The 16,785-nt window shown below is 45.5% G+C and overlaps 2 protein-coding genes across 5 annotated transcripts in view; one reads left to right on the top strand and one right to left on the bottom strand.

Moving 5' to 3' along the window:
• PLAT (plasminogen activator, tissue type) overlaps positions 1-10,808 on the top strand; it is a 21,069-nt gene extending 10,261 nt beyond the window's left edge. The window contains exons 5-15 of one of the 2 annotated variants that reach the window (XM_030510186.1): positions 40-171; positions 554-667; positions 756-930; positions 2,321-2,412; positions 2,669-2,843; positions 3,156-3,241; positions 3,660-3,855; positions 4,335-4,471; positions 4,554-4,694; positions 6,081-6,229; positions 7,011-10,808. In XM_030510186.1, the coding sequence (XP_030366046.1) occupies positions 40-171; positions 554-667; positions 756-930; positions 2,321-2,412; positions 2,669-2,843; positions 3,156-3,241; positions 3,660-3,855; positions 4,335-4,471; positions 4,554-4,694; positions 6,081-6,229; positions 7,011-7,169 (1,556 nt within the window). In that variant the 3' untranslated portion in view covers positions 7,170-10,808. The remainder of the gene's footprint in view (positions 1-39; positions 172-553; positions 668-755; positions 931-2,320; positions 2,413-2,668; positions 2,844-3,155; positions 3,242-3,659; positions 3,856-4,334; positions 4,472-4,553; positions 4,695-6,080; positions 6,230-7,010) is intronic. The other variant, XM_030510185.1, reaches the window with a different exon arrangement.
• Positions 8,008-16,785, bottom strand: AP3M2 (adaptor related protein complex 3 subunit mu 2). 3 transcript variants are annotated; one of them, XM_030510188.1, is made up of 9 exons: positions 16,418-16,785; positions 13,988-14,159; positions 13,462-13,599; positions 12,854-12,939; positions 12,186-12,319; positions 10,837-11,044; positions 10,083-10,227; positions 9,561-9,649; positions 8,008-8,250 (listed from the first exon to the last, which is right to left on the bottom strand). In XM_030510188.1, the coding sequence occupies exons 1-9, from the start codon at positions 16,688-16,690 to the stop codon at positions 8,173-8,175; spliced, it is 1,323 nt and encodes a 440-aa protein (XP_030366048.1). In that variant the 5' UTR covers positions 16,691-16,785; the 3' UTR covers positions 8,008-8,172. The 3 variants fall into 3 exon arrangements, with proteins under 3 accessions (XP_030366048.1, XP_030366049.1, XP_030366050.1); XM_030510189.1 differs by having other exon boundaries at positions 8,008-9,649; XM_030510190.1 differs by lacking the exon at positions 9,561-9,649.

The raw sequence follows: 16,785 nt of genomic DNA, 5'->3' as shown, positions 1-16,785 counted from the left end.
TGGCTCTCTAAAAGAGGATTTTCCTTTCTCCAATTACAGCCATTTGCACAGAAAAATCATCTGGAGAAATCTACCAGCACAGGGGGACCTGGCTGAGGCTTTCAGGGAGCAGAGTAGAATACTGTAGGTGCGACAGCGGTTGGAGTCGCTGCCACACTGTGCCTGTCAGAGGTGAGTATGAGGAAGAAAAAAGAAAGGAAGTGGTGGGGGACGAGAGATTGTCCATCTAAACATCCTGAAGAAGAACTCCGCTGTCAGGAAAGGAGTTATCACACAGCAAATTTGGCTTGAAATAGACTAGGATAGAAATGAAAATACTAATACCTACCGACTTAGGCAGGACTAAGAGGGAGTGGGCAAGAGGCTGAGGAAGGCTCCTAATAGCACGTGGAGAGAATGGAGCAAAGGAAGAATGTAAGCACTACACAGAAAGACTGTAAGCACATGATAGAACAGGCTAAAGGAGACTTACAGGAGAGGAATGATGGTGTGCATTGACAGCTTCTTACTTCTGTGACATATAACAGTATTCCGGCTTTTGCTTATTCCACAGCCTGCACTAGAATTAAATGCTACAACGGGGGCCAATGTTCACAGGCATATTATTCCCCACAGCTCTTCATCTGCCAGTGCCACCAAGGTTTCTCTGGGAAGCAGTGTGAAATAGGTGAGTATACCAATGCTACTGGCTTTAGCTATGCAGTGCAGAAGGATGAGGTACCCAGAAGATGTAAATTCTATTCCCTTTTGTTCAGATACTAAAGTTAAGTGCTACAAAGATGCTGGAGTAACATACAGGGGTACATGGAGCACGACAGAGAGTGGAACTGAGTGTTTAAATTGGAACAGCAATGGCTTGATGGACAGGAGGTACAGCAGCCGAAGAGAGGATGCTGCTGAGCTGGGACTGGGCAATCACAACTATTGCAGGTGAGGGGCTGAAGGCACACACAGGTCAGAGCCACAGGAGTCAGCCTAAGAGCTGGGAGCAGAGGAATGGCTGTTTCAGTAGTCTAATGTCAAGCAGAGAAATAAAGTGCAGCCCATGAGTGGCAATTGATACGTTCGGTTGATACGCTGGAGGGAAGGGATGCCATCCAGAGGGACCTTGACACGCTTGTGAGGTGGGCCGATGCCAACCTTATGAAGTTTAACCAAGGCAAGTGCAAGGTCCTACATCTGGGTCGGGGCAACCCCAGGCACTGCTACAGGCTGGGCAGAGAAGAGATTCAGAGCAGCCCTGCAGAAAAGGACTTGGGGGTGTTGGTTGACGAGAAGCTTAACATGAGCCGGCAGTGTGCGCTTGCAGCCCAGAAAGCCAACCGTATCCTGGGCTGCATCAAAAGAAGCGTGGCCAGCAGGTCGAAGGAGGTGATCCTGCCCCTCTACTCTGCTCTTGTGAGACCCCACTTGGAGTACTGCGTACAGTTCTGGTGTCCTCAACATAAAAAGGACATGGAGCTGTTGGAGCGAGTCCAGAGGAGGGCCACGAGGATGATAAGAGGGCTGGAGCACCTCCCATATGAAGACAGGCTGAGAAAGTTGGGGCTGTTCAGCCTGGAGAAGAGAAGGCTGCGTGGTGACCTCATAGCAGCCTTCCAGTATCTGAAGGGGGTCTACAAGGATGCTGGGGAGGGACTCTTCCTTAGGGACTGTAGTGGTAGGACAAGGGGTAATGGGTTCAAACTTAAACAGAGGAAGTTTAGATTAGATATAAGGAAGAAGTTCTTTACAGTGAGGGTGGTGAAGCACTGGAATGGGTTGCCCAGGGAGGTTGTGGATGCTCCATCCCTGGCGGTGTTCAAGGCCAGGTTGGACAGAGCCTTGAGCCACATGGTTTAGGGCAAGGTGTCCCTGCCCATGGCAGGGGGGTTGGAACTAGATGATCTTAAGGTCCTTTCCAACCCTTACGATTCTATGATTCTATGATTCTAATTGCAATTTCTATAGATATATCTGAACGTCAGATCTACCTAGACTGGATGGTTATGGCAGACTACAAAATGCATGCATCTCCCACCCCATAGTCTTTCCCTTGTCCCTTTTCAGTGCCTAAAACTCCCTTTGTAAGCCAGTTTCCTGCAGCTCCAGATCCTGCTCATAAACCAAATGGCACAAACAACCTGTCCACTCCTGCCAGCTACTGGCTGTCTCATCCTCACTTCCATGTACTCCACAATTAATATAGGAATCCACAGGACTTCTGAAGGTTCAGTCCATGTCTTCACTGCAGAGCAGGACTAAGTTACCAAAGTAGATGGCAGACATGGGGCTAATAACAATAGCTTCATAATGATGTGTAATATCATAACTCTTTCAGAAACCCAGATGAGGATTCCAGACCTTGGTGCTATATCTATAAAGGGGGAAAGTACATCTGGGAACACTGCAGTGTGCCCTCCTGTTCAAAAGGTACATGCAGGGGGACAGGGAATGGACTTTACAGCTTCCATGATTCACTGCATATCTGAGGGTTCTCTGTGGACTCTGTGCTATTTCTGCAGCCTGAAAAGTTGAAACTCTAACATTAATCATGTTTAAGCTTTTAATGTTTATGACACTGAGAGACTGAGATAAGTATAGCTAATATATAGCGTTGACAGAAATCACAGTTAGGAAGAGCTACCGGGTTAAATCCATTAGTTAATATGCAGCTTTCTTATTGAAGCTGGGAACATCAACTGCAAATCTGGAAGAGGCACAGATTACCGAGGCAGCCACAGTGTTACCAGCTCTGGAGCTACCTGTTTGAGGTGGAATTCCCGAATCCTTGTCAACAAGTTATATACTGCTTGGAGAAGAGATGCTTACCAGCTGGGCCTTGGTACTCACAACTTCTGCCGGTGGGTAGTCATGGAATTAAAGTCCCACCAAACTTCCTTGTGGTGCTTTTAAGGCTGGGCTCTTTTATGTGGGTTATTAAAGCACAGGAGGTACATTACTGCTGGGAATGAAGCTCACTGACAATAGTAATTTTATTCTACCTGACCTATCTATGCTTTGGTAACATCAGACTCCATAAATTCAAGTTCTCCATGGTCCTAGGGCCCACTGTTACCTCTAAAACACTCAGGTCACAGGCTGCCACCTTAGGGCTCCCCACACTCTCTTCAGATCTGATAATACAAATAGTTCTTCTCTTTCCTGTGCTGCAGGAATCCTGACAATGACAGCGAGCCCTGGTGCCACGTTCTGAAAGGAAATCAGCTCACATGGGAGTACTGCAGTGTGCCTACTTGCTGTAAGGATCTGGCACTCCTGTGTCTTCTCTTTCTTTGCATGTTATTTGTATTAAGCTTGAGCCTCTTATAGTAAAATAAGAGCAGGAGGGGGAACCCCCCCAAAAAAAACCAACCCCAAAACCAAGCCAAAACCCCCTTTAGTGAGTCCTTTTTAGAGCAGAAAGAGATTCTGTGGCTCCAGTCTCACAGAAGTGCCTTTTTCTCTGCCAGAAGGAAAGGGAGGACAGAAAAGGCAGGGTTTCCTTACTGTATTTTTCACATCAGAATACAAGTTTCCTAGGAAACAGGAATGAGTCAGATACTACACAGTTCATGCCAGGCTGCCTCAACATGCACTGGCAACTAACAGGCTCTTAACCCAAACTCCAAGCAAGACTGCCTGAACAAAAAGCCTCTTTCTGGGTTTGTCATCCACAGCCACCTGCGGCTTGCGGCAGCGCCGGGGACGCCAGTACAGGATTAAGGGTGGCTCCTATGCAGACATCGCAGCTCACCCGTGGCAAGCTGCCATCTTCGTGAAGTACCGCCGGGCGCCCGGGGAGCACTTCCTCTGCGGAGGAATCCTGATCAGCTCCTGCTGGGTTCTCTCAGCTGCTCACTGCTTTGAGGAAGGGTGAGTTGAGGATTCAGTACTGTTGCGGGGGCCAAACCCAACCAACCAAACCCCAACACAACCAGACTGGAATTGGAAGCATCCAGTCTCGCCTTACTAGAAAAGGCTTGGAATAAAGCTTGTCATTCTACACTAAAGAGTATAGTTAGTCGTGCAGAGCATGACAGACAGGCAATTGTTGGGCCAACTAACAGCATGGCATTAAGGTATCACAGCAGAATAGCAAGTAGCTGAAGAACAAAGCTGTCAGTACAGATGCAGATCCATCTGATAGTTGAGAACAGCAAGGGGCTGGCAGAGGAGCTTTGCCATGATGGCTGTAAGCAATTAGTGCAAAACCAAAGGCAAATTGGACACTTCAGGTCAAACTGCCTGGGTCATGAAGTAGTAATAGTGCTAAAATAAGAAGCTCCAGCAGCACATCTTCAAGACAAGGGTGCACTCAAGATGAGAAGAAAGTTAAGATTCTTGTTCTTCAGCTTTAGTGCAAATCAGCTGAAGATTGTGCTGGGGAGAACATCCCGAGCAATCCCTGAGGAGAATGAACAGAAGTTTCAAGTGAAGAGCTACACTGTGCACCAGAGGTTTGACTCCGAAAACTTCAACAACGACATTGGTAAGAACTTTTCTGACCGAGTGACTGCAAAGGTTGTGCTTGGCTCCAGTTTGTGGTTAATGAAGTTGCTTTTCCTCTTCAGCTCTGTTGCAGTTGAACTCGGAGGCAGAGGACTGTGCTATTGAAACAGACACTGTCCGTGCTGCCTGCCTCCCAACACCAGCACTCCACTTGCCTGCCTGGACTGAATGTGAGATCTCTGGTTATGGCAGAAATGAAGAATGTAAGTAGAAGATACATGTCTACATGTAAATAGAAGATATTACAGTTTGTGTCCCTTGCCCTCAAAGAATTCAAGCCTTTAGCACTGCTTAATTGTGGCCCCCTCAATTATTATATGGGCTTGTATCAGCACTACAAAACATATGCATACATAGGAGATAACTTACAGAAAACCAAACTTTTGTTCATTTCCTTGATCTGAGTTCTCTCAGCTGCATGGGCTAATAGAGTCTTCCCTGGTACTCTTCCAACAGCAGAAACAGGCACAATGGATAAGGTAGGAAAGACAGAAAATTGCAGTCAGGACTGCCCCATTTCTGCTGTACCGAGTACATTTAGATACTGTCATTCTGACAGAAATCCATTTCTATCAAGATTTAATATACTATACAGTTGCAGGTAGTTGCATTATTCTGAAAGGTACATTGGCTGTGATTAGCAGGTATGCATTAGCACATAATCCCAGATGCATATCTGAAAAGGCTGGCTAAAATGGTTTTTAAAGTGAGCTACAACAGACAGGAATAAAACATGCCTGAAGGTATAACAGGCTGACCTGTATTTAAACCAAACAAAATCCCCCAGCTTGTATTTTACTGGTACTTTCTACTAATTTTCATTTTATTTGCTAACTTGTAGCCTCTTTGAGACAGAGACTGGGAAGAATCCACCATAAAAAGAGCTAATAATGGTTTGAACCCATAGTGGGTTTGGAACAGATTCTGTAATGTACAAATGCGGCATAAAGTGCTTTTAAAGCCAGTCCTCAGCATTGCTTCCAGGGAGTGCAGGGTACACCCTTTGAGAGGGAAAGGATGCTGCAATTGTAATCCAAAACTAGACTGAAAAACAACCACCCTGCCAGCTTTCAGCTTAGTGCAATCGCAGCTATGCAGGAGAATAAAAGCAACACCAAATCCCTTCCATTCCAGCACAACACAAGCGTACATTCCTGTCCAGTTTCTCAGTATTGTGTACAACAAGGCATCCGCTTTTTGTTAGTGCAAGCCTAATACTAAAAAGTCAGGATCCTGTTTTGTACAGTTTGTGATTTTTCACAGGCACTTGCTGTGACTTCATTTTGGTTGATGTAAGTGTGCAAAGATGACTTACCCATCCATAAAACCCAGCAGTTTTTAGAACTTAAGCTTGCTAAAGAAGCAGTGTTCTCTCTCAACTCAATTTGAAGCAGTTCTCGCAAAGCAGAACCCTCAAGAATCAAAAAAAGGCCCTTTGGCAAGGAAATATTAGTTCAGCTCCCTCTGCCCCCAACTACTTCCATTTACTCTCCTCTAAACTACAGAAACTGAACTACTTTGGGGCTTTTAAAGTATATATACACCTACACAGACATATTTATGTATTTATATTGTAATTTTTCTTCCAGTTTCTCCATTCTATTCAGAGCACCTGAAGGAAGGCCATGTGAGACTGTTTCCAGCCAGTCGGTGCACAACACAGCATCTAGACAACCGGACAGTTACAGACAACATGTTATGTGCAGGAGACACAAGGAACCTTGATGATGCCTGCAAGGTAAACTCAATCCTGTCATTGAGAGTCTGAGCTAAGCAAAGAAAAAGCTTCAGAAAAATGGTTTAAAGTTGTTCTGTATTTGGCTACATGGAAGTTCTAGTAGATGTTTGTCAAACACAACAGAACTGTTGGCTCCTCTTTGCTTCCCCTGCCCCTCATAGCTAGAAAAGCAGGCCACACTTCAGAACACAGACTGAAAATCCCAAATATAGGAAATGGCACAAATGTGAGCAGGAAACTCCACCTCAGCAGCATTTCCTAATATTTTCTCTTATGTGAGCATGCAAAACACTCAGCAGGGTGTTCTGTAAGAGAAAGCGGGTGCTGCTCTACTGAAAAGTGCAGAAAACAGAATAATAAAGGCCAAAGATGGTGGGGAATGAGGAGAAAGGAGGGCATGCATTCAGTCCACATCCTTTCCATTTAAACAGCTCTTTAATACACACAGCAGTATAAGTCACCCTGGTTCGTTGAATAAGCTTGAATAAGAGTATTCCTCTTTTTGTTCTGGCCAACATCTCGCCTACATTTCATGCGTGCCATATGAAGTTAAATGCTTTAGTGTTAGGGTTGAGTCTGGGGTTAGTCATTGAGGGAGTCTAGAACACAAAAGGGCTTATGTGAAAGTGCTGTTACTAAGAGCTCTTGAGTTGGGAGCATACTACATAGGGTACTTCTGTGGACACTCGTGCACCACTAAAGGCAATGGGGGGGAGGTAAAAGCAACACAAAACCAACCAAACAAAAAGGAGATAGTTATTAACCTGCTGCTTCTCTGTAGGGTGACTCTGGAGGGCCTCTGGTGTGTATGAAGGATGATCGGATGTATCTCATTGGAATCATCAGCTGGGGAATAGGCTGTGGCCGCAAAGACATACCTGGTGTTTATACCAATGTGAATCGTTACCTTGACTGGATTCAGGACAACATGAAACCCTGAGAAAGAAAAATGAACTATCCACAACCTCGTGGCCGTGCCCTCGCAGCTTCTCTTTTGGTGCTTTAAGGATACTGACAGTGCTTCCCTTTGTGCTACGGCTTTTCATACCACAGGAATGTGTGGGAAGGGCACATTCGCAAAGTTCCTCTCCTTTCCTTGTTACAGGTTATTGGAAGCTAACACTCCTTTCCTCCCACATCCCCAGGCTTTCTCCTTGCATCAAATCACATGAGTACTATTAAATTTAATTTATAAAGAGAGTAAACCAAGAGACAACATCATGCAACCCACAAGCAGCTATGTTGGTTTGGGAAGGGGTGTGAAATGAACGCAAAGGGGACATTAAATTTCCTGAAAACTTAATCTTTCTTCTTCCTTGGCTGTAAATTTGGAATGCATTCCAGTCAGGCTAAAGCTCTATCCTTATACCACTTTACTTTGGTTATTTAAGTTGGTTTCAGCTTGATTCTCTGTCCTCAGAGAAATGGTGGTTAAGTGCAGTTAATCTTCATAACTGAAGCACAGTCCTTGGCCTGCTCTCAAAACCCTACTAGTAAACAGAAATGGTTGAGCTGTCCTAAAGGCAGTTTCAGTGAGGTTCCACGAAGAGCTCAGTGCTCCTTGCAGGAAACACCAAGAAAAAATACCAAGAGAGAAATTCCTTTTAGCTTTTCAGACAGTGGCTTAGTCCCAAGCTCACAATCCCAACTGCGTAAAGACATTTATCCCCCTAAGGCACCCACTATCCACAATCCAACTGGCATAATTCACCTTCCTCCTCAAATACCAACTGTATTTTTCGTACAGCCCACAAAAGCCCCTCTGAAATGACACATTATGACATGTAAAACTGAACTTTATTGATGCCCTTGCTGAAGGTTATATTTGCACTGAACATGCTAGGCAGTATGGCATCCATTAGTTGCACTGAAACTTGCAATTCCACATGCAGGATGCCACTCATCCACTGCAAGTATCCATCACAGGCAAACCAGAATGTGTGTTACCCTTTGCTTAGAGTCACCTTGTTCTGTTCACAAGCATCACTGTACATGCTGCACTCCACAGCCAGGGCCAAGTTCTGCTACCACAGAGAAAACACATTGGCATCTAGTGGCCAAAGAGCACATTACAGACAATATGGAACACTGCAGATGCCTCTCAGCTCGTATTTATGCTGTAGAGAGATGCAGCGTGGACTGAATAGGCAAATCCAGCAAACAGCTCCTACAGAAGAGATGGTCCCAGTGAAAAATCCAGTGTAGGCTTGAATCCACCTGCAGAGCAGCTGGTTGGTACAGGAACTGGAATGAGGTAGGACAGCAAGAAATACTACAAAGGTACCAAGACACAATTACCTCAAAGACAGACATCAGTGAGCAGAAGAACAGCAGTATCACCTTCATTTGTACTAGGCAGGCAGAGACAAGAAGAGTTGCCAACAAGTTACTAGGATAGTGATTGTCTTCATTTAACCACGGCTTCAATTTCCATCAGTGTGCTGTGCCTCCACAAAAATTCTCATGCCTTTCTGCCTCTTCCCTGACCCCCCAGAGAAGCCAGGAGAATCCCTACCTTCAAATACTGATGAAATAAGAGAAGTAGAATTACATTCAGATGTCACCACCCATCAATTACAAGACCATATGTGCTGCAGTCAGCCCTTCACAGGATACCATCCTAAGATCTGGATGGGTTTCCAGTCCATCTCCAGAGGTTCAAGAGACTTGATGAACCAAAAGAGCTTATGAAATATGTAGAAAAAGCATTCACTTCTTCCCTTCCTCCCTCTATGACGCCATCCCCAACCTCATGCTTCTTAACTTCTCATGCTGGGTGGGACAATCTACCTTTCCACTTCTCTCAGTCCCTTCCAGGCAGAATGGCTGGATGATCTCTCTGCTGCCAAGAACTATAGAGCTCTCCACCCTAATGCCCAGTGATGGAGAAGGGCAGATGCTGGACCATCACACTGGAGCTGAAGTTCGGGGAAACTCAACTTTGTATCATCTACAAGGGCTAAAAGCCAACCAAAATAGAAGGAAGAGGAATTAAAAAAGGCAATAAAACCCTAGAATTTCCTTTAAGACAGCAAAATGAAGGTGATACAAGCATACAAAGCTGACTCACTAATCCCAAGAGACCTGAACACCTCTCGCATCTGCCATTGTTCCAAATGCTTCAGACTCAGCTAGGGATGAGATGGTTTCAGGTCAACCTTACCTTTCCCTGCTCCCCAGCACCCTAAGCACTGACTCTCCTGCTCATGCTACTACAGGCAAGGGAGCAACCCTGAACAGATGGATGGGGTAAGAGGCTGCATCCAACAGCCGGGGACAGAAGAAACAGGAAAGTGCTCTTCCTTGCTATCAGGATCCTCTAGGTTCGGACTTGGAACTTGCCAGCCTTAGTCATGTATTTTATCCCCTTGAAGGGCTTGTACTTCTCCCCATACATGTCCAAGCGATTCACCTTCAGTCCTAAAGGCAAACAAACACAGCATAAGACTGACTGCTGCCACAAGCAAAGCACACAGGCCTTTAAGATAAAGGAACAGCAGATCATACCAGCAGTGCAAGAAAGCACAGGGAAAGTTTTAGGAAGCAGTAAAAAGGATGGAGAAAAGCCAACAACTGCTTATTGTCAGAATCACTTTTTACCAACACATCCATACCCTAGACTTGTTTATAGGTCTGTAAGCACGACATGCAAGGAAATGTAGATAGGCTGTTTCAGAGCATTAGAGAGAACAAATCCATGTAGCTGTAGTCAAAGCACACTATTTTTTAATACTTGAAGACCATGTTTCAGGTAGAATGTACTTCAGAAGGCCTGCAGAGCTACTTCAGCTATGTGCAGAGTGAGCAAGACACGGCAGAGAATATTCAGCTTCTTCACCTGACAGTCACTTACCAGATATAGCCAGCTGCTGAATTTTAAACTGCAGGTTAATGGTGGGGTTTTCATCTGGTTTCGATGACCCAGCTTGCAGGCTCATGCTCCCCTTCAGGCTTGGCAGCTTCTGGGGGTTTATTTTCCCCACATCCCATGACAGCAACTTCAAGGAAAAAAAAACTGCAGCAGTGAAACAGAAATGCTGGAACAGCCCCTGAAGAACAGTCCCCCTCCTATGACAGCTTTAAATGTTTCCTTATGGAAAAAGTCTCTGTCTTAGTATCTTGCCCTTCATATTGGACAGGCACAGTACAGGCTTGTTATCCCTCTCTCTTTCTATGAAGTTCCTCAAAAGCCTACCAGGAATGGTATTTCCACTACTTGTGCTACAGGCTCCAACCCAAATCCACAGTATTTGCAAAGGATCACATCTATTGTGCAGTATTAGACAGGACAACTAGATATCCAGAGGTTTGCAAAGCATCCACCAGACCAATGCCTCATCATACAATACCACTTCTTGGGTTTTCTGCACACACCCAGCAACCAGAACCACAATCCACTTGGACACTGAGCTATTTGTTGCGGGGATTAAGACAATTTATAGCATGCAATTGTGCAGAGAAAGTTCTCACCCCAAAAAAGGAGACAACCTTCAGAAAAGCAATGTTCCAGGAAATGTGCACATAATCATGAACAGCTCAACTTCATTTGCTGAAAGGTAATAATAAATAACAATAATAAAGAAGCTCATTTCTTTCTTTCCTCTCACCTTTGTAACTGGATCGAAGACGTGTGTTCCCTGAGAGGGTGTGAGGGTCATATTTAAGACACCTTTTGGCATCTGGCTGGTGACAATCACTCCCTCTACAGTCTTCCCCATAGTCTGCTTCGGCCCCACTGTGATCTCAAAACGTCCCAGTGAGCTGCTATCACGGAAACTGATGTTGTGCTTAACGTAGACAGGAATTGCCACAAGACTAGAAAAAAGACATGAACAGAAAATCCTTGTCAGCCTCTCACCTCCATATTTGCTTTTCCTGATGCAATCCTTGCCTTCTACACTGAAAGCATTGGAAACCAATTTCCTTAAAAGAGAAGGAAATCCTACACTTGTTTGATCTAAGAGCAAAGTCAGAATCCTGTGCTCAAGTCTCAATTATACTTTTTAGAATCAAACTTGCTGTGTGTTAGATTTCTACCTCTCTACAGGACAGGCAACTGCATCCAACGTAACAGGAGACTTGAGCAAAGGATAAGGAATGTTTTTGCATGTTGCAAAAGTAGTTTCAGGCAGTGCAGCAGCACCTGAACGTCATGTTTGTGCTTTTGGCTGCATTTCCCACTCCTTTTCACACTTGACATATGTCTGACAAGGCCTAACAAAATGTCTTAGCATCTGTAACTCAAACTAGCATTTGGTAAGCTACTTCTCAAAAAGAGTACACATAGTGGACAAGAACTTGAAGTTCTATTAAGAGAGATACCAAAAACCCAACAAGATTACCAAACTATCTTGTTTTATTCTGAATCTTTTTATAAGCATAGGAAATCAATGGCTTGATTACTCCATGCTGCCTAATATTTTCCTCTCTCTAGTTTGTCCATCTGCTACTAGTCTTTGAAAAATGCTGTCTGACCATAGAGAAATGACAGAATCACTGCTCCAAACAAGAAGAAAACATGGGCCATGACGATGATCTGGGGCTGGAGCACCTCCTGTATGCAGGCAGGCTGAGAACATTGGGGCTGTTGAGCCTGGAGAAGAGAAGCTGCGTGGAGACCTCAGAGCAGCTTCCAGTGTCTGAAGGGGGCTGCAAGGATGCTGGAGAGGGACTCTTCATCAGGGACTGGAGCGATAGGACAAGGGGGAATGGGTTTAAACTTAAAGCAGTGTTCAAGGCCAGGTTGGACAACATGGTCTAGTGTGAGGCAACATGGTCTAGTGGGAGGCATCCCTGCCCATGGCAGGGGATTGGAACTAGATGATTTTAAGGTCCCTTCCAACCCAAACCATTCTATGATTCTATGTATTTCTACTTCATTTAGCACTTGCCACTTGATCTTTAAAAGCAATTCCTTGGGTATTTTGTAATTCACAGCCCTACATTCATCACCTACTTCTGAGCACTGACATGGTAGGAGAGCAAGCGAAAATTCCCATCAGGTGGAATGAAGGAGAGTATTCTCTCTGACTCCCAGCGCTTAAAACGCACACAGGGATGGAAGCTGACATCATCCAACAACCGAGGGTTCTGAAACAAAAGGAAGTCACCAGGTTAAGGAAGGCAGTTCTATGTAAAATCACCTCATCTTCTCAATCTTCTACCCATGAAGATGCACCTCCCATTTGATGCACTCTGCTCACTTGATAGTATCTACATTCAGACACGTTATTTGATGCTGTTACATCTGCGTGATAGAAGTACTTACTAATCTCTGTCCTCTGTTAGTAAATTTAGTCATGTCAAATAATTACCTTGATGCATACCATTAAAAAGATAACCTTTAGGATATCTGCCTAAACCACCACTGTATCTCAAAAACTTGGTCACAGCACACACTAACAGCACTTTAAAAAAAACCAAACCTCTTGAAATTTAAACTCCTTTAGGCTCAAAGTTGCTGAAGTTCATTATGAGTTTCTATTGTCAGTTTTTTCTCTTTTTGTTTGGCATAGCCAGGTTCTGATGTATTGGAATCCATCAGTGTGAGACTGAGATGCTAGCAGCAGCGCTGGGAAACCCTTTTCAAAAACACTTAAGTAAAGATAAACCCTTGAGCTTTACCATAAAGGAGAGGGTAAGGTCTGGCATCCCAGTCAGCTTGACACAAGCATCAATCACCCCTTGGATTTCAGCAGTAATCGTGGAACCTGCAACAATAAAGTAAATACAAGAGGTTATGTGAACCTGATCCAAAAAGTCCCCATGTGGAAAAACTATCAATAGGGAGGAAGGAAATTTATTCTCTTTATGAAATGTTATGGTTCATTATGTTGCACGCTCAACAGTTTTCTCAATCCCAATGGCTTCTAGAGAAGATGCACACAACTAAGAGCTGCTGACACCAGCAATGTCCATTTTAATGGTCAGTGACAACTGCTCCCAACTCTAACAAGACTAAGATGCACAAAAACTGAGGAAAAAGTGCTATGCACAATTTTCACTCACCTCCTATTTTCCCAATATAGAATTGCTTACAAGAGCTCAGGAACAAGGACAAGAACAACCTTGGTACCCCTCTAAACACCTAAGAGTTGTTAAGATTCCAGAGTAAGAACAGGAATAGAGCTTCCCAAACTTAGATGAGGCAGCTCCTCTTTGAAGACCTAAATCTCTCTTCAAGCACTATCAGGACAAGTTACCCTTATCTTAGCCAGAAGCAACTTCCATACCTGATTTGTCAATGATTGCATCTATCTCCTCAATCACATCAAAATACGCCTCATTGTTGGTATATTTGACACCAGTACGTCTCCAAGGCACCACTGACAGCTGTCCAGTAGGGAGCTGGTCACCCACATTAGTGCTTCCTGGGAAAAGAAAGGCAATCACAAGCACCACAGAAGTTAGTGCTCCAGAACAAGTCCTTGGCATCATATAACTTAACTGTAACTAATCTCTATCTCTTCGGCAGAGAGCAATTAGTCTTCCAGACTCACTGTTTGTATTCTACAACTTACATCTCTCTTACATCCAACTCTAAAAGATATCACAATAAGGCACAGGGAAGTGTAACTAAAAGCCACCCCAACAAAAAACCCACTGCAAACTAACTCATCCAGGAAGTCAGGTCATGGTGGAACTGGAAACGTAATCTGCCTGGTTTGGGTAAATAAAAGAATGCAGTGTCCTAATTCACTTCTGCAGGAATACTGCCACATGGTCTCCCCAGTTTATCTCCTCCTTGTTTCTCTGTACCTGTGATGGTGTTGACAACTGTTCGCAGGATAGTGGGAGGTTTTATCAGTTCCTTAAGAATATTAGACTCTGTTGCCAATGGAAAGCCATTGTCCAGCATCTCCTCCAGCACCTCATAAACGACCACAACATTGTCCTTGATCATCACCTCTGAACAGACACCAAAATAATCCTGTGCAAAAGAAATAATGGTTCAATGGTCTCTGAAAGAGAGTCTTAGTGCTCATTCAGTTCAGCATCCTCCCACACAGAAACACATCAAGCCTCTTCAGGGAAACAACACTGAAACTCCATGCATTAGTACAAGCACATCAGACAGACTGACCACTCCAACAGACACACACAGCTCCAAGCACACCTCTGCCACTGCCGCAGCAAGCTGGCAAATCAACACATCACCACATGCTCTTATTTCCTTTCTATGTAGCAAGGTCCCCTTTGATAGCTGAGACTAGTGCTTGGAAGTGGCTCAGCTGCGACCAAGTGAGCAGCAATATTAACAAGACAAACTTACTTCCTGCAGCCACTCGCACACAGTGATGCTTTTCACCAGACTCCAGTGCCAATAAATCCTTCCTGGCTGCCCTCACCTTTTCCTGCAGTGCTCTCAGTATTTTAACTGCTGTTTAACGAATTCAAAGCCCCTCAAAGCTTTTAATTTCCTTTTGTTATAATGTTTGCATATATAAACGCAAGGATACAATTATTAACTTCAATTCTGTAAAGGTTTAGTTTAAGTTTAATAAATCTTAAAAGTTAAGATTTTGATGTGGAATGGAAGGGAAGCCCAGCTTCTCTGCATATTCTGTCTAGGCCCATGTCTGTCTTATAGAAGAATGTTTCTGAAGTCCAGCTAACATGCTACCTGTGCTTTTGTTATTCTGAGACCACTTGGGGTGGTCTCAGACTGCTTACACATCCTAAAATGTAGTAGACTAACAGCAGAACCCAGTATTCTGAAAAGCCTAGAAAAGAATTCTATCCGTGTAACAAAACCTTCTTCCTCATCATACAAGAAGTGCATAAAGCAGAACCTTAGAACACGAATCATAAAAGATCCACGGACCAGTTTATTCCCCAGCTTAATTTCTCTCTGTTTCTTCAGCTCCTAATCAGTGAAGAAACACACCTCACCCCATCGCAAAAACCAAGATCCAAGCAACTGGCACAGGACATCTATGGCCTGAACAGCCAACCCGCTCCCTGGCCTCAGTGAAACACAAGCCAGCCCACACTCCCAGCCTGACTGGTGCCTGGAAGCAGAAGCTCACATGATACTTGTTGGACCAAGCACCCACACGTCCTGTATTCTAGCCGGATGCTGGTCACAAGACATTTCAAATCCAGACTACACAAAAGACGTTTTCACTATTTCCCTAAGCTGACCGGCAGTCATGGCAGCACAGAGGGAACATGGTGCAGTTTCTGGTGTCCTCCACATGGAGCTGTTGGAGTAAGTCCAGAGGAGGCCAAGAGGATAATAAAGGCCTGGAGCACCTCCTGTATGGAGACAGGCTGAGAACATTGGGGCTGTTGAGCCTGGAGAAGAGAAGCTGCGTGGAGACCTCAGAGCAGCTTCCAGTGTCTGAAGGGGGCTACAGGGATGCTGGAGAGGGACTCTTCATCAGGGACTGGAGCGACAGGACAAGGGGTGATGGGTTCAAACTGAAACAGGGGAAGTTCAGGTTAGATAGAAGGAAGAAGTTCTTCCCTGTGAGGGTGCTGAGGCGCCGGCACAGGGTGCCCAAAGAAGTGCTAAATGCTCCATCCCTGGCAGTGTTCAAGGCCAGGTTGGACAGAGCCTTGAGCAACATGGTCTAGTGTGAGGTGTCCCTGTCCATGGCAGGGGGTTGGAACTGGATGGTTTTAAGGTCCTTTCCAGCCCAACCCATTCTATGATTCTATCGCTGCTCTGGGGAAACGCCTGTGACTCAGTTCTTTAGGAAGCAAATATGCTTCCAAAAGAAACATCGCCGGACATAAGCACACAGGTAGTTAGTCACTAATTGACTAAAGCTACGAATCCCAAAAGCTCCTTGTGAGGACGAGGCCCGCTTGGGCTCGGTTCACAGCTCCAAGAAGAGACAGGGCTGCAAACCAGAAATATCCATCTTGACTGCTGAAAGGTCCTTCCTCACACAGGCTCATCTTGAATCAACCCATCATCACCCCAGGCTGCATGTCCCTACCCACCACAAGCCCTAGAGACCCTCTAGGGCCTCGCAGGTGCAGGATGAGAAGAAAGAGACAGGAAAAAGAGAAAACTAATTGGTGATAACTCCAAGAGCTCCCTTCTCTCCCCCCACCCCCGTTCTCCTTCACAACACGGTGGTGCCAGGGGCTCTTCCATCCTCTCCTGGCCTCCTCAGCACACACCAGCGGCAGCAGCGAAGGGAAGGGGTGGGGGGGGAACGGAGCCACCAACCGCACCTGGAAGGTGTCGACGACGCGGTGCAAGAACTCGATGACGAAGAGAGGCGGCACCTCGCTCTGGATGACGGCCACGAAGAAGATCTTGTGGCGGTAGACGCTGAGGAGGTAATGGTGCGGCGTGGGGATCACCGGCGGCACGTTCTCCGCCTCCGAGGCCCTCTCCTGCGCCTCGAAGAAGTAGTCGCAGACGGAGCGGCTGACGACGCTCTTCCAATGCTTCTCCAGGAAGATGTCCCCCGCGGCGTTGATGAGGAACAAGCTGTGGATCATGGCTGCGGCCCGCACCGATGGACCCAGCGCCCGCCTCAGCCCCGCGGCCGCCTCAGCGCAGCGCCCACCCGGCCGCTGCCTCACGCAAAGCTCCG

The sequence above is a fragment of the Strigops habroptila genome, chromosome 21, assembly GCF_004027225.2.
Source record: "Strigops habroptila isolate Jane chromosome 21, bStrHab1.2.pri, whole genome shotgun sequence".
Classification (NCBI taxonomy): Eukaryota; Metazoa; Chordata; class Aves; order Psittaciformes; family Psittacidae; genus Strigops; species Strigops habroptila.
This window is presented reverse-complemented; position numbering and strand designations above follow the sequence as displayed.